Source organism: Microtus ochrogaster, unplaced genomic scaffold (genome assembly GCF_000317375.1).
Source record: "Microtus ochrogaster isolate Prairie Vole_2 unplaced genomic scaffold, MicOch1.0 UNK38, whole genome shotgun sequence".
In the NCBI taxonomy this organism is placed as follows: domain Eukaryota; kingdom Metazoa; phylum Chordata; class Mammalia; order Rodentia; family Cricetidae; genus Microtus; species Microtus ochrogaster.
The window spans coordinates 2,434,955-2,451,336 of record NW_004949136.1 but is presented as its reverse complement, the minus strand read 5'-3'; the positions used below and the strand labels follow the sequence as shown (position 1 = coordinate 2,451,336).

Here is a 16,382-nt window from a genome sequence, read left to right as displayed (position 1 = left end):
GTATACATGTTCCTCACCGTGTACATGTTCCTCACTGTGTACATGTTTCTTGCTTGCGTATGTGTTCCTGGAAAAGGTCAAGTAAAGAGGTCTGGACAGTGGGGACCCCATCCTGTTTTTGTTTTGCTGCTGCTTTGTTGTTTTGTTTTTTGATTTTCTGAGATTGATTTTTGTTTCTCTGTGTACCTTTGGGGCCTGTCCCAAAACTTGCTTTGTAGACCAGGTTAGTGGTAGTCCTTTATCTCTTTCCACCCCTTTTTCCTTTAACCTGCCACCTGCATCTGTACACGGAGACACAGAAACTGCCCTTTTGTTTTCTGGCCATCCTAACCTGAATAATCACACAAAAACTATATTAATGATTAATTATAGCACTGTTTGGCCGATGGCTGAGACGTATTTCTAGCTAGCTCTTACATCTTAAATTAACCCATTTCTATTAATCTATCCCCACTGTCTCTTTGACTCTGCCAACTCCTCTATATATCTTTTCAGATCCTGCCTGGCTCTAGTCTGCCCTACCATAGGCCAGAGCAGCTTCTTGACTAACCAGTGGTAATAAAATAGATTCACAGCATACAGAGGGGAATCCCACATCATGCATCCATGCATCCTGGCACACCTCATCCTGCCTGAGCGTGTGAGCCTTCCATGTTGGCTCAGGTAGATACAGTTCACTTCGTGACTCTCTGAGGCAGCCTCACACTGTATCTGAAAGTCTGACTTAGCTGGGCGGTGGTGGCGCACGCCTTTAATCCCAGCACTAGCAAGGCAGAGGCAGGCGGATCTCTGTGAGTTCGTGGCCAGCCTGGTCTACAGAGCTAGTGCCAGGACAGGCTCCAAAATTATACAGAGAAATCTTGTCCCGATAAACTAAAAATAAATAAATGAATGAATGAATGTCTGACTCAGTGAGTTGATATGACTCAATTAAAAACTTCAAATTTTTGCTGGGCGGTGGTGGCGCACACCTTTAATCCTGTGGAGGCAGAGGCAGGCAGATCTCTGAATTCAAGGCCATCCTGTTCTACAAAGTAAGTTCCAGGATGGCCAGGGCTAGGTACACACATATATGTGTGTGTGTGTGTACATATGTATATGTAACGAATGTTTTAAAATGCTATAATTAAAATTTAAAGTTATATTTCAAAATTAAATGTAAGACGTATATATCTATGTATACATGAAATGTCTGTTTATAGAAAACCCAGAGTTTCCTTAGTAATGATTGTAACTGTTTTGGTATGTCTACTCGCACACTCTGGCTGCCAGCAGTCACGCTATGACCAGCCGCTTAGCAGTGGGTGCAGGTAGGACCAGGCAGGCCTGCTGGGCAAGTGAGAGTTCCTGGAGTCTGGAGAGCACATGGGGGCAGCGAGAGACCCTCGGGAAAACAGGTTTTGGGGTAGGGTTTGAGCCATGAGTCTTACAGTGTGGGATGGTGGATTTAAGATGTGTGCTTTTACCCGGGCGGTGGTGGCGCACGCCTTTAATCCCAGCACTCGGGAGGCAGAGGCTTTGTGAGTTCGAGACCAGCCTGGTCTACAGAGCTAGTGCCAGGACAGGCTCCAAAGCCACAGAGAAACCCTGTCTCGAAAAACCAAAAAAAAAAAAAAAATGTGTGCTTTTCCCTTTGCAGCCCAAGTCCTCTCTGTGGGGTGAAGTTAGTTTTCCCTGTAATGATGTTTCTGGGCTAATGCTGTAGCACAGTATTTTATACTTGATTATTTTATAATTTTCTTATGAAGTGGTTCTGTTTCAGGAATTATTGTAGGTAAAGTTTGGATTAATTGTAGTCAGTGCTTCATGCTGGTGTATATTATATAACCTTACATTTTAAACATCTCTTTAAACTGAAGCCCAGCTATACCAGAAAGTGCACTTTGTAGTGCAGTGGGAGTTGTGGGCTGATGTTTTGTCTTTAATTCTTGTCTTACAGATTTATCAGTCCTGGCTGGACAAGTCTACCCCCTACACAGCTGTCCGGTGGGTTGTGACACTGGGCCTGAGTTTCGTGTACATGATTAGAGTTTACCTGTTACAGGTAAGCGTGGTCTCAACTGTCTGCACATTGTCTAACTGTGCTATCGGTTGGGGTGTGGATTGGGTGTATATTAGAGGTGTGGTCTGTCATAATTACTTTCAGAAGTTTCAGGGTAAGCACCTGTCTAAAGAGGATTGGTCAGTCTGTCCTCACTTTATCATATCCTCTACCTACAGTTCCGAGCATGCCCAGGCCAGCCCTGCCCTTAGTCCTTTAAACAGACCTTGTGGAATCCTTCCGACCTTGCTGTGTCTCTCCATTCTCGAACGGAGTGTTACAGACTCAGAGTGCCATGAGTGACTTTGGCACTCACCTGGGATTAGCAGTTTCTGAGCTGCTACTTTGTGGCTAAGGAACATTAAGAGGGCAATATAATGGATAGGGTAGCTTAGGCAGTCCTGCAGATCCGTAGGCTGGCGGTGGATGCCTTGAACAGGTGGCTTCTCCTCAGACTTGTCTGGAGTTTGTTGCTTCCTAGTTAGACATGTGGTTTCCAAGAAGTCCTTGCAGACCTGGGTTGGAGGCTTTTCCAGAAGACGGCAGCTCAGAGACCTCGTCTAGAGTGTATCTCCTCTGCAACCCTGAAAGCTTTACTTCCTCATTTAGAGCTCCTTCCTTCTGTTCATCCATGTATTCATCCAGTCTGTAGAAGGACATTAGGACAAGAGGCAACACAGTGATTTACTGGATTCATTGATGCATTCACTACTGTGTGAAATTCATAAAGTGTGGAACTTGTCCTTTATTGTTTTCATTTTTAATTTATCCCTGTGAGCAGACACAGTGTTGGCTTAGCACGACATGACGGTAGGCTACTCTCTGGTTTATTCTAGAAGGACTGGATCTGTGCCGCATGTCTGAAATTAGTGTTGAGTTTCTGTTTATTGGAACTTGGTCGATTCACTAGTGGAAAGACTGGACTGGCAGCCTTGGGGTGGGGGTGGGGCACAGCACACAGGTTGGTTGTACTCTGTTCTGGATCAGATTTGTGCCTGACTTGGCATTCCTCATAGCTTGGCTTTGCAACATGATAGCATGCGTGCATAAAACTGACTTTTACATCCAGTTTTTAGTTGTCTGACTTGAAAATTTTTTAGGCAGAAAATTTCTTTTTGTTTTAAAAGTACAGGCCTTTAAGGTGTATGGTTTAGTTCTGGAAATCAACTAGGGAAGCTTAATGCTCTAGTGTGCTAACGTTGGGACTACATTAGTTGGGATTCCCAGTTCTTTGTCTTCTCTGGAAGCCTGGGGTGGTAGTGCAGGCCTTTAATCCCAGCACTCCTGAGGCAGAAGTAGGCGGATCTCAGTGAGTTCAAGACCACTGGTCTGCAGAGTGAGGTCCAGGACAGCCAGGGCTGTACAGAGAAATTCTGCCTTGAAAAACCAAAAAAGAAAGGAAGAAAAGAATGAATGCATACACGTCTTCTCTTGATTCCTGGTTCTAGTTCTGTTTTTTTTCTGTGAGGCTAACATTCCAAGTGAAGTATTTTGGTGCTGTCTGCAGAGGACTGCCCCCTCTCGAGTGTGCAGTAACATGGACGTTCTGTTGTAGATGCCTTGTGAACCTGTGTGCTCACAGCAGGTTTTGAGGCCAGGTGCCCAGCCCAGTTAGCCCTATGGGGCAAGTGTGTCTATTGAGGAAAGCTTTCTCTTCTGCTGTAACCAGTTCTGGTCAGGACTGTTCCTGACTGTCATGCACATTTGGCTGAACCCTTAAAGAAGTTTGTTTTCTGGGCCACAGGTTGCCATGGTCATATCAAACTGACAAGGTAAGTTGAGGTAAATGGTCACCGTGGAGCATTCCTCAATCTGGAGTAAACCACGTTCCTAGTACAGCAGAGCTTTATGGGTATGGGCTCGTGAACTGGTTCCAGGTGGTGGTGGCTGGGCTGCTCATTGATGATGGCTTTCCTTCTCTTCCAGGGTTGGTACATTGTGACCTATGCCTTGGGGATTTACCACCTAAACCTTTTCATAGCGTTCCTTTCTCCCAAAGTGGATCCTTCCTTGATGGAAGACTCAGGTACAGCAGGGACTGCTGGGGCGCTGTCCAGGCTGCTCTATGCATCTGCATTCTTCTGGGATAATCTATGGGTCTGGGAACACTTGGACCTGGGCTTGTGATATTTATATGTGCTGTAATGTCTGCATCAGAATGAGTTTGTCTGTAGGATTACCCCGTAAACCCTGTGCAGCTGTGAAAAGGATCATTCTTTAATCCCCATTTTGTTTAGGAGGAAACTGAGGCCCTGGGGTTAAATAACTCACCAAAGCCACACTGCAAGCATGGGCACACACGCAGGGCAGCTCCTCTGCTTTCTGTCTCAGAATTCACGGTTGACCAGAGGGACCAGGAGCAGTACGCAGCAGGAATGCAGTACAGATCAGTGGGACCCTGGTCGCCAGGAGCTGGTCCAGACTGGGGCATTGGGTGCTCCCTGGGTTCTGAGTTGAAATGTTCTTGGTGTGTTTTTGTGCCCAAGTGAGGCCAGCTTTGGGTTGTGGCTGACAGATAGTGAACAGTGGCCTTTGCTTTCGCGGGGGAAATGCTCAGTGCTGATTTCAGATTGGATGATTAGAAGCTTTGATAACCAGGGGCATTTCCTGTGGATTTCAGCTTCTCTGCCTGTCAGTAGGATAGATGAGAAGAGGCCTTGTATCTGGTAGTCCTGGTACATACATACATGGGTTCTCCTCCATAGGTTTGTGGACAAGGATAGGCTTGCCTACATTTCTCCCTTACCCTCTTGTTTTTCCTTTTTGGTTTTTAGAGACAGGATTTCTCTGTGTAGCCCTGGCTGTCCTACAACTTGCTCTGGCCTTGAACTCAGAGAGCTACCTGCCTTTGCCTCCTGAGTCCTGGAATTAAAGGTGTGCACCATCACTGCCCATCTTTTTATTTATTTATAAATAAATAGTGTGTATGTCACATGTGGAAGTCAGAGGACTTGCAGGATTTTTTTTTTGTTGTTGTTGTTGTTTTTTCAAACATTTATTTATTTATTATGCATACAATATTCTGTCGGTGTGTATGCCTGCAGGCCAGAAGAGGGCCCCAGACCTCATTACTGATGGTTGTGAGCCACCATGTGGTTGCTGGGAATTGAACTCAGGACCTTTGGAAGAGCAGGCAATGCTCTTAACCTCTGAGCCATCTCTCCAGCCCCCGACTTGCAGGATTTGGTTGTCTTACCATGAGGGTTCCAGGAATTGTCTGTCCCAGCAGCCAAGTGTCTTTGTCCGCTGAGCCAGCTCAGTGTCACTTCTTACTTTACTGTGGGAATGGATTTTTGTCATGAACTACATGGCCTGCATTCTCTCTTTACTACTTGTTTATGTACACGTCAGTTTGTCTTTGTCCTAATTTATGTAACTAGACAGTAAAACAAATGGAAAATCTGTGTGAAGTGTATTTTTGTTTGTTGGTTGTCTCTCCGGAGTTGCCTGCAGACCCCATACTTTATCTCTGGTTGACTCAATTTGTTGCCATGTGTGAGGCACAGCAGTTTGGAAGCATCGAGGGAAGACTTACAAGTGGGGTAGAAACCCGAAGGTAGAGGCAGATGCTTCATCTCTAGCTGATGTTGTACATTTCAGATGACGGCCCTTCATTACCAACCAAACAGAATGAGGAGTTTCGTCCCTTCATTAGAAGGCTTCCAGAATTCAAATTTTGGTGAGTGAATTGTTTTCCATTGGACAATAGAGTACATCCATCTCTGTATCTTATTTTAACAAACACATAGTAATTGTCCACATGTGGGGGCTATGGAATGACATTTTTTGGTACACATACATTGTGTAATGGTCTCGTAATGGTCAGGGTTAGGTATTTTGAAGTAAGTCCAGCATTGTTGCCCACTGCTTACCCTCCTGGCTACATGTGGAAGTCATTTCTCCTGACCAGTCATGCCTTTATTTCTTCAAGGCTTTTGTGGAAGATACTTAAGCTATTAGAGTAGACCAGTTTTTGTCCCAGATAGTTATTGGTTTAACAAAATGAGAATTTTGTTTTGCTTGGATGTGGTATGCATTAATCTAAAAAGTAACAGCTGTATTGGGTATGGGGTGGGTCACAGGGCTCTCTGGGGAGACCATCACTTCATAGTGTTTCCCCTTGGGTTGACACAGTAGTCTAAAGTTAGTAGATAAAGGGTCTTAACAGCTGTTTTCCAGGCCCTGTGCCTCCTGTAGGCATTGCTGTTGACTCAAGGCACCCTGGGAAGGTTAGGCCTTCCCAAAGCTGACATCCTGGAAGTTCTGGGAGACTAGGAAGAGACTGATGGGAACACATTAGTGTAGCTCCTTTTACGACCTTCTGTCAAAAGGTCAAAGCTGTGTATGACCTGCTGGCCTGTCTTTGAGACCATCTGCTCCTGGACCACAAAAGGAGCCAAAGTCTTTGGCTCAGTAAACTGAAGGAGCAGACTGAGTTCTTTGTGTGTTTTAACTGCAGCTCTGGTGCTGTGCATGGAGCAAGAGTGTGAGATAGGATCTGGGAGAGGAAATAGAAAGTGGGCAAGATGCCCCCAGGAGCCTGGATGTTGTTCTGTAGGAAAAGAGGAGCTTGTGTGTGTGTGTTGGGGGGGCATGGGCTTCTTCTCCACAGCTGAAGAGACTTGCTTTGACAAATACACCGGGAATACTTACAAAGTGGGTGAGGTCAGTACAGAGGCTGACGAGGTGTGTGATGGTGGCAGAGCTGTGTGCTGGACTCAGGCACCCAGTGTCAGGACCAGGGCCTAGGCTCTTCTCCAGATGACAGTTCTAGGTAGCAAACACGAGGTACATATTACACTTTGTATAAGTTTAAGAGGTCTTAGCTTGGGGGCTGGAGAGATGGATTGGTGGTTAAGAGCACTGGCTGTTCTTCCAGAGGACCTGGGTTCAGTTCCCAGGAACCACATGGCAGCTCACAACTGTATATAATCCCAGTTTCAGGGGATCTGACATCCTCACCTCACACCAATTGCACATAAAAATAAATAAAAATGTGAAAAAAAGAATATATTAAAAAAATAAGAAGTCTTAGTTTTCAAAAGGCTGAGAGGATGTGGTTCAGTGTTACACACAGACCGACTTGATGTATCTCTAGTAGGTACCTCTGAGCAGACAAAGGCAGGAGTGTCAGCGGCTTGACAGGTGCCTGGTGCTACCTAGAGCTCACACTAATTTTTCCCTTTGCTTTAAGGCATGCAGCTACAAAAGGCATTCTTGTGGCTATGGTCTGCACCTTCTTTGAGGCTTTCAACGTCCCCGTGTTCTGGCCGATCCTGGTGATGTACTTCATCATGCTTTTCTGTATCACAATGAAGAGGCAAATAAAGGTAAAGATGACAGCACTGCTGTGCCAGGCGACGGCTCTAGCCTGCGGCCTCAGTGTCCCTGGGAAAGTAGCTTGGGTCTTAGTGCTGGGCATGGCCTCCTGTGTGTCATGACTGACCTGTACTCGGCTTCTGTGAGAACAGGTGGGCCCTTCCTCAACAGTTGCTGAGTCAGAAAGCCCTGGGTAGGGCAGGGTTGGGCTTGGCCCTGTGGTGCCTCAGTGGCTCTCAGGGTCCTGTGGTAACCTCCTAGAGTGTTATGGCGCATCCTTGGATTGGTGGTGTAGCTGCACCCTCTGTGCTCTCCCTAGCTCATTCCAGGGGCTCATGAGATGCTGTCCAAATGTTGGGATTTCAGGCAGGCCTCGAGTGGGTCGAGTCCTATGGAGCACACTGTTGGCTTCTTGACTTCAGTTGTGATAGCACAAACAGTCGAGGGGGTGCCTTTGGCTCTGCAGATCTAGGGAAGAGGGTTAAGCAGGAAACTGTTCTCAAGTAACTCAAGTTTGTTTGTGTTTGTTTCCCCAGCACATGATTAAATACCGGTACATACCATTCACACATGGAAAGAGGAGATACAAAGGGAAGGAGGACGTGGGCAAGACATTTGCTAGCTAGAAGCCGGACTGAATCTGTCACGCGTGTTCAAGGACGGTTTTGAGCCATTGTAACAATGCCTTTTCTTCACATAAAGTAGTTGATTATGAGGAAGTTGAATTTTCTTTTTAAGAGGAGCTTCAATGATTTGTATCTGAAATATCAGGTTCTTGAAGAAACTGGCATTTAAACCAAATTGCATTGATTTCTTTTTCAGTGATGTTCATGTGTTTGAAGTGAACAGAATTGTAGTGAACCAGAGGCTTGGGAGGCCAGGAGAGTGGCAGGCCAAGAGAGCGGGAGGGAGGATGGGAGTGTAGCCTTGCCTTCCTGACCACGCTGAGGCCGCTCCTCTGCGCCAGAGGGACATGCCAGCCTGCTTCCTACATGTGAAAAAGAATGTAACCCTTTGACGGTGACTCCCAGCAGCTTCGCGGGGTTCTCATGCCAGTTTCTGAATCTCACTCACTAGAGATGGTTTTCACGTTGGTCTCTATGACAATGACTCAGAACTTTGTTCCTAACTACCATGATTGCTTTTGAAGGCCTGGAATTATAAATATATATTATATTTTAATTGTTTGAGATTATTTTGACACTTTCCTTTGATACGTAACATTTTCCTTTTGATGAATTTAAACTTGTTCTCATGCAACAGCCTCTTTAAGGAGACAGCAGTAGCCAGAGCACACCAGGTGTGGGGTTTGTCACATGGCCTTTTACTTCCTATGGGGAAACAGAAGCCCTCCGCATGTCAAACTTTTTGATGTGATAAAAATAATACTCTTTAAACATTTTACTAAGTGACTTTTAAATTCCAACTTTATTAAAGAAAGCGTCCCTTGCTTGTATGGTCTTCGTCTACACCACTAGTCATTCACTGAAGTACAGCTTGCTCTTCACAGCTGGAGGAGGGAACCATGATGCCAGGTCCCACCAGGGCGGAGGAAACACCACAGGGATCGGAGGGACTGGGGCTGTGACCTGTTCAGAACCCTACCCAGTCCGTCACCTGGGTTCCTTTTGTTCCTTCTAGAGCCACGCTTTGTGCTCTCAACCCATCACTTTCTAATGGTCTGTGCCTTCCTTCCTTCCTTCCTTCCTTCCTTCCTTCCTTCCTTCCTTCCTTCCTTCCTTCCTTCCTTTCTACTATGTAAGCACTTGGGGTTCAAATCTGGACATTTTTTGTTTATATTTTCTGCGTTGTTTTCCTCATCACTAAGCTCAGGTGTGATGGAAAGTTGGGCGTGCCCAGCCAGAGGAGTGAGTTACAGACAGGGTGCTGCAGGTCTGTAGAGCTGTGTTCCAGGTTCCCATGGGGACTCCGTCTTACCATAGGGTCCCTAAAGTTACCCTGGCCAGGTGGTGGTAGCACACGCCTTTAATCCCAGCACTTGGGAGGCAGAGGCAGGCAGATCTCTGGGAGTTTGAGGCCAGCCTGGTCTTCAAGAGCTAGTTCTGGGACAGGAACCAAAGCTACAGAGAAACCCTGTCTCGAAAAACCAAAAAAAAAAAAAAAAAAAAAAAAAAAAGTAAACAAAATAAATAAAGTTACCCTGTGTATGTCTGGGTCCCCTGCTCCACCTAGAAGGATGGCTCCTGCTCTTGGTAAGGGGACCTTCACAAGGAACCTGTGACATCAAAGACCACTGCTGGGGACTGGGCTTCTATCCGGACATCTTCACAGTTTTATGAGGTCTTTCTAGATCTTCTGGGTTTTGGTTTTTGTTTTTTTGGGACAGGGTTTCTCTGTGTAGCCTTGGCTGCCTTGGAACTAGCTCTGTAGACCAGGTTGGCCTTGAACTCACTGAGATCCACCTGCCTCTGACTCCTGAATGCTGGGATTAAAGGTATACACCACCATGCCCGGCTAGATCTTGTGTTCTTAGTGTGGCTTTTCTGTGAAATTAGTTTCTCAAAGATGTGCCAGGCTGTCTGACATGAACTCACGTTAAAAGCTTAGAAATGTCAAATGGAGGCAAGAATCAAGCTAGGGAAAAGTCAGGAGGGGCTGGACACAGGTGACACTGGAAAAGCAAGTCACAGCTGTCCCCTAACTCCTCAGAGAACTGGTATCTGAGGACACATGGAAATCGGTTTATAGGAGAAAACTCACTAAGCCAACTCTGCCAGGTCGGCAAGGTTTCAACAAGATAAGATGCTACTGCCCAGCCCAACCTGAGTTTACTCCCGAAATATATGATTTAAAAAAAAAAATCAGCTCCTGCAAGTTGTTCTCTGATCTCCATACATGTACCATATGTGTGCACCTTCATATAATTAAAAAATAATCTGCAACCCAGGGAGCCCCCATTCCTACCCAGAAAGCTACGAGGAAGACCTGTTTTCCTAAGGAGTTGGCAACAGTATTAATAAGTACAGGGCAGGAGTGTTAGGAGGGTGCTGACCTCGGGTGGGTGTGGAGCCCACAGTGCAGGGCTTCACCCCCAGCCTCACCCTCAGCCCTACCTCTCACACAGACCTGAATAAAATACCCTGAACTTCCGAAGCAGCTTTCAGCTGTGTGACCTAGGGAGGAGGGTCAGAAGAAGCCATAATAAGGGGCAACAAACTCTCCTACCCCCTATGGAGTATTGCCTGTTTGCCCCCAACCCTTTCTCTTCCCAGGTAACTATGTAGCTTAAATGACAAAGAACAGTGCATGAGGACTTTATATTTCTGTGCAGCCACAGTTCTGAGGATAAACTGTCAACTTCCATCCACTTCTCAGAGCTGTTTGGTGACGATCTGGTCCCGGTCAGCGGTAGTGCCTCAGGTAGACCAGCTTCTGCGGTGGGAACTTTTCCCTGCACAAGGGACACTCTGTCTGTGGGGTGAGGTGTGTGTCACGATGGCCGTGTACTGTATCTGGCCCTGATCCCCACTGTATCTCTTCTGTTCCACACATGCACGGCTGTGAGTCAGCCAGAAAACAGCCTCTCCCAGGGTCTGCATCCTAGGGGCACGGGACTGTGTTGATTCACCACAGCTGTACCCACCTCCTTCAGTACCTAGGAACTCTGGATTTCTGGGGCCTCTCCTGGGCTTTTCCTTCTGACTGAGCCTCTGCTATGGCTTCCCAGCAACCCTGGGCCAAGAGCTGTGGAGGGGAGGGCTTCAGACCCCGTCAGTGAGAGACATCGGGCTGTGTGTGCTGTTCTAGTCTTCCAGCTCGGATGCACTCTGGTACTTCCTCTCAAGAGACAGGACTCTGCACATTCCACACTTACACATGCTGGCACTTGAGCAACTATGCGGACTGCTGACCTTGCGGTGTGAACGCTCGTGTTTTCTATACTGTAGCTCAGGATGCCCACCTCTTACCAGCAGGGCAGCAGCTCACTGGCTAGACATGCCAGCCAGGGCCCTGCTGCTTACAGGAAGCAGTGGCTTTGGGCACCTGTCCTGCTGGAAACAGTTCAGTGGCACACAGGACAGCTTGGTGTGTGCTAGCATCCTAAGTGTCCTGAGTGTACCAGGAAGCAAGACAAGCCTGTGGCTAAGTGTGGCCTGATCTGTACACCTGTCACCTACCATTCACCTGCATACTCAGTCAGACCTCAGAAGGGGAGTTCCCCACGTCAGGAGAGGGTTGGGAGGTGGGGTCGAAGGCCGGGGAGCACATACCTTAGTGTTGCACCATTCAGTAATGCACTCCCAACAGAAGAGATGGCCACAAGGTGTTGCAGTGGAGTGTCTTCGCTCTTCCAAGCATAGGGTGCACAGTGGGGTTCTGCAAACAGCCCTGTCTTCCAGGGAACTCCTGTGGGGATGAGGACACAGCTTAGGTAAGTGCACCGTTCACAATCTCGGAGCATGCCAAAGTCCCTCCAACCCCCTGTACACCTGCGGTGGGACAGGTTACCCCATGACCTGCGGTGGGACAGGTTGCGGTGCAGCCTCCACTCCTTCCTGGCTCGCTGCTTCTGCCTGAAGCTGTACACCTGCAGCCCCATGGACAGTGCCAGATGCAACAGGGAGATGAGTCCCAGCAGTCGGTAGCTTGTGCGAGCCCTCAGGTCCTCTCCTGCCAGGCGGCGAGCACGGAGCTGTTGAGACAGGTGACCCCACCCCACTGCCATCAGGATCCCCCTAGGACCTGGCCTCTTGTCTGCTGGAGGTGTTATGTTCAGCCAGGCCTCCCCTTGGCACTGGGAGTGTCCAGAGAACAAGAATCAACCAGGGAGATGGGCTCAAGTACTGTTGTGAGGGAGAACCCTGGCTACAGGTTGACCTTTAGGCATTAGATACAAACTGAGCCAGGAGGCTAGATGGACCAGGGAAATGGGTACGGATTCTGGAGCTGTTTGGGGACCACTTCAGAGGATGAGTAGGGTGGGAAACAGCAAGGGGAACCTAGACAGGCAGATGCTGTTCCCTTTACCGCGTCCTCTGGGGACACTTTGACCCCCACAGATACTGTCCTCGCTGCTGCTGTAGCTGGTGATGTAACTCCCATCCACATCACAAGACTGGAGGGAAAGATGGCAGCTCTGGTGGGTGGTGGGCATGGGTGTGATACCCAAGGGGAGGTTTTCTGGTTGACAGGATGCAAGGGCATTGGTAGAAAGTCAGGGTGTGAAGAGGTGGGGGTTTAGTACAGACCGTAATGAGAGATGTACTTACTGTGGGCTACTGTAGGAATATTTGTTATATCAAGCCCTAAGACCTTGCCTTTCTGGTAGGGCTGCTATAGGCAGGGATGGACGTGCTAGAACCTGCACTTGACACCTTCTGGAATAGGTGCTCATCCCCCTAAGCAGTGAAATGGACACAGGCACAGGCCAGTAGGGAGAAAACTACTGCAGGGCTAACCCCAAGTCCACTCAGTGCCCGGCTCTGCTGCCACACATGCTGGTTGTAGGAAGGAAAGGATTTACTCCACTCTCAGTTTGTAGAAACTGTGACTGAATAAACTCAGCAACATTTGGCTGTGATCATGCCATCAGCGTGGGCCCCAAAGAGGCCCCAGCCCACAATCAGTCTCCCTTGGCATTGCTACTTACATAACGGATCCCTGCTAGCCTCTTGGCCAGGTGGTAGAAGGCACCATGGATGTAAAACCAAGCAACATGGAACCGGTGGAGGCAGGCAAGACCCTGTCTGAAGATAAAGACTGCCCGCTGGAGTGTCCTCCTCTGCTGTTCAGTCAGGGTGGCTGCATGGTGACGCACCCAGCGCCTTGCCCCTGATCGGCTGCGTCCCCCAGACGGCAGACGCGTACCATCACCATCGGCTTGCAGCTCCTGCTCCAGGGGCAGCAGCGCCTTGTCCAGCAGGTAGGGCAAGACAGCGTGCACTGCGACCAACACTCCACGGCGGAGCCTGGAGGGCACACGCTGCTGGGAGGGGTCCACCTGAATGATCCCAACATACTCCTCTCCAAGCGTCTGGTAGCCTGGGGATCAATGCACAATGATGAGGATCCAATGCAGGGCTGTCACACCCCTCCCCCTCCGCATCGTCAGTCCTCCTGGATCCTGCCCTTCCAGCTGTCACCCATGAGACCTAGCCAAGATCAACATGGCTTCTTACTAGACCCACTGTGGGCTTGCTGTGATTTCATGATGTGACACAGATTTCCACTCTGGGATAGGTCCTTGTTTCCCTGGTCAGCTCCAGCTGTCGTCAGTCTTAATTTGTTCCCAGTTTCCCAGTCCCTCCTCTGCCTAAACCCTACCCAAGAGTCTCGTGGCTGCTTCCAGGTTATCGCTCAGTCTGGATCTGGTCCAGTCCTAAGTATGAGATGTAAGGTCAGCTGCTTACTTGACAGTATCATATAGAGTCAGAATAAGCACCCTCAAGCCTGCCCCTGCCAACTAGCTAGCTTAGAGTTGTCCAACCTGGGAAAGCCTTGTCTTCTTACACCCTGCAGAAGGCAAAGCCAGACCTCTTATTCCCGAGGCCAAACCTGAGGTGCACCCTGAACTACGCTCTCCATGTGTCTATGACCCTGTCTGTAGCAACCTCTGCCCCCAGCGTGTCTGGTCATGACCTGCAGTTAGCTTCCTTGTATCTGGCAATGTCTCATAAAAGGGAAAGACACTTCCTGAGAAAGGCTCCTTGCTTTGCCCCACCCCAGACTTGGTGTTTTTCCCTGAGGAGATCAACACTTCTCAGGATGCCTTACAGTGTGGTTACTTGGTGCTTGCTGTTTCTCCCACCACCCAGAGTCTAGTCCATGGGGGCAGGTCACCCGCAGCAATCTCTCCTGGCATCTCCAAGGTGCTCAGCATTCCTTGTTGGATGCTGAGCTGGCTCTGGTGATCTGAGGCCCCTACCATGGCTTTTCTGTCAAGGACTATCAGCTTCTCTTCATCCACCTCATGCAGGTTTAATGGCCAGTATGTGAGGGGTCAGGACTGACTTGCCTTTGGCCACTGAGAAGTAGGTCCTGGGGTTGGGGATTTAGCTCAGTGGTAGAGCTTGCCTTGTCTAGTGAGCGCAAGGCCCTGGGCCCCGGGTTGGGTCCTTAGCTCTGGGGTGGGGATAGGGCCCAGTAGCACCCTTGGGAAGGTTCTGGATGAAGTCTTCAGGGACATATAAATGTAAGGAGACCCCCTGGCTGAGGGCTAGTGCTAGGCTTGCCTCTAGAGAGAATCTAGGCGGCACCTCCTCTCTGGTCAGTGTCTTTCTTCCCTGAGGCTACAAGCAGGTGAATCCCAGGGTTGGGTGGGCCGTGGGCCCGTCAGTGCCAAGGACTGGCTAAGTGCTGCTACCTGAAATTGTGGTGAGACCAAAGTAGGCTATGTCTGAGAGTAGCTCAATCTCTTTCCTCCATTCCAGCCATTTCTTTGCACCTGAGAGGAGAAAAATGTTACCTCTGAGCAAGTGACGTGGGTTCACTGAAATCCTCTCCCCCACCCGGGTGTGTGGGGCGTTAAAGTCCAGGTCCCATCCCTTCTCTGCTAGGGCGATCCTCAACTACTTCTTTTTTTTCTGCCGGGCTCCTCTGCTTCCCTGCCCTGTCCTCTCTCCACCTGGTTGACACGAATGACTCTGAGGGAAGGCTACTTCCTAAAAACCTCTCAGCTGTAACTCTCTTGAGTCAGGAACTGTTCTAGGACTTAGGAGGGCCCAGAAAAGTCTAGGTAGTGCCAAGAAAACAAGCCAGAGATCACCTGTTTAGTATCAAATCTCGGCTCTCCCAAATCCCTGCCTGGGAAATCTGCCTGGAAACCTCCACGTGCCTCCCTGTAAGAGTAATAATGTCAGGTCCAACCAGTAGGGGCGTATGAGAAATAAACGGGCAAATGTTTGAGAACACCAAGCAGGCACTGCCCGGCGCAGAGACCTGCAAAGTGTTCTGCACGAAGTCTGTTTTGATCCTCACTTTTCTAAGGAGCTTCGGAGCTGCAGCCTGTCTGGGTGCCCGGGGCGCTCACCCGCTAGGCTGTGCAGGGCGCCCCCCGCCGCGCTCCGCAGGCCTCCCAGGTAGTAATCGTCCTTCTGTGCCGCTCGGATCACTTCGGGTGCACCTGCCAGCGCCATGGCCCGAGTCGGTGAGCTCATACCGCGCCGGCGCGCCTCACGGGCGGGGCCTGTGACGCTCGACGTGCGCTCGCGCGGCGCAGACTGTGAGCATCACGCGGACGAAGGCGGGGCCTAGGAGTGACATCCTGAGAGGCGGGGATCTAAGGGCGGAGCTACGTGAAGGCCGGGGTGTGGGCGGGACCACGAAGGAGGGGTGGGGCCACGAGGGAGAGGGGGCGGAGCCACGTAGTGGAGTCGCGAAAGTCTTGATTCTCGGCCGGCAGGGCCATGAGATAGCTCTGCTTCTCAGGTGTAATTTTTTTGGCAGGAGTTACATGTCTCTGGGACTGTAGGAGTGGACCCTTTATGTGGTCTCCCCAGTTCTGTTTTGAAGTTTCTCCGGCTGCCTCGGCTTGGGTTGGACAGCCCCAGACAGTACCTTTGACCGCTGCCGGAAGGCAGTCACGTCTCAAGCAGAGGCACAAGCTTCTCGCCAAATCAAATCTAACAGTTTGAAATGCCGGTTCTTTGAAAGGTCAAGGCTGCATGTGTCCCTAGGAAACTTTTTTCTCTTCAAATTCAGAAGCTCGACTCTAGAATAACTATGAGGAATAGCCTGCTCCTTTTACGGGACTGCATTTCCTGGATTCTCTTCTCTCGACCACGGGGAGCAAGATCAGAAACATTCCAAGGGGGGCGCTTAAGTGTCTCTCTCCATAAGCTCAAATCCTAGCCCCAGACCTTGCCTCCGCCGTTGACCGGTGTCTTGACCCTCAGGTTCCTCCTTTGTAGGTTGTGGATCTAAGGCTTTCCTCGCCCCCTTCTCTCAAAGGTTCTTCCTAAGGAACAAACCACGGGATGACCAGCAGGTGGCGCCATCACTCCATCTATTCTACTAGCTTGGGCAGCTAGGGATAGTACCCCAAAGAAATCCTGCACGGGCC

General features: G+C 49.3%; 2 protein-coding genes across 5 annotated transcripts in view; one reads left to right on the top strand and one right to left on the bottom strand.

Annotated features, from left to right (window-relative positions):
• Rer1 (retention in endoplasmic reticulum sorting receptor 1) overlaps positions 1 to 8,829 on the top strand; it is a 12,866-nt gene extending 4,037 nt beyond the window's left edge. Inside the window, exons 3-7 of the mRNA XM_005368653.3 lie at positions 1,940 to 2,044; positions 3,968 to 4,067; positions 5,642 to 5,720; positions 7,236 to 7,371; positions 7,897 to 8,829. Coding sequence (XP_005368710.1) covers positions 1,940 to 2,044; positions 3,968 to 4,067; positions 5,642 to 5,720; positions 7,236 to 7,371; positions 7,897 to 7,986 — 510 coding nt within the window. The 3' untranslated portion in view covers positions 7,987 to 8,829. The remainder of the gene's footprint in view (positions 1 to 1,939; positions 2,045 to 3,967; positions 4,068 to 5,641; positions 5,721 to 7,235; positions 7,372 to 7,896) is intronic.
• A 945-nt stretch (positions 8,830 to 9,774) lies between these two features.
• Pex10 (peroxisomal biogenesis factor 10) lies at positions 9,775 to 15,494 on the bottom strand. 4 transcript variants are annotated; one of them, XM_026789995.1, is made up of 6 exons: positions 15,351 to 15,494; positions 14,685 to 14,765; positions 12,972 to 13,363; positions 11,839 to 12,014; positions 11,593 to 11,728; positions 9,775 to 10,772 (listed from the first exon to the last, which is right to left on the bottom strand). In XM_026789995.1, the coding sequence occupies exons 1-6, from the start codon at positions 15,475 to 15,477 to the stop codon at positions 10,482 to 10,484; spliced, it is 1,203 nt and encodes a 400-aa protein (XP_026645796.1). In that variant the 5' UTR covers positions 15,478 to 15,494; the 3' UTR covers positions 9,775 to 10,481. The 4 variants fall into 4 exon arrangements, with proteins under 4 accessions (XP_026645796.1, XP_026645798.1, XP_005368709.1 ...); XM_026789997.1 differs by having other exon boundaries at positions 10,641 to 10,772; positions 11,831 to 12,014; XM_005368652.2 differs by having other exon boundaries at positions 10,641 to 10,792.
• Positions 15,495 to 16,382: the final 888 nt, after the last annotated feature.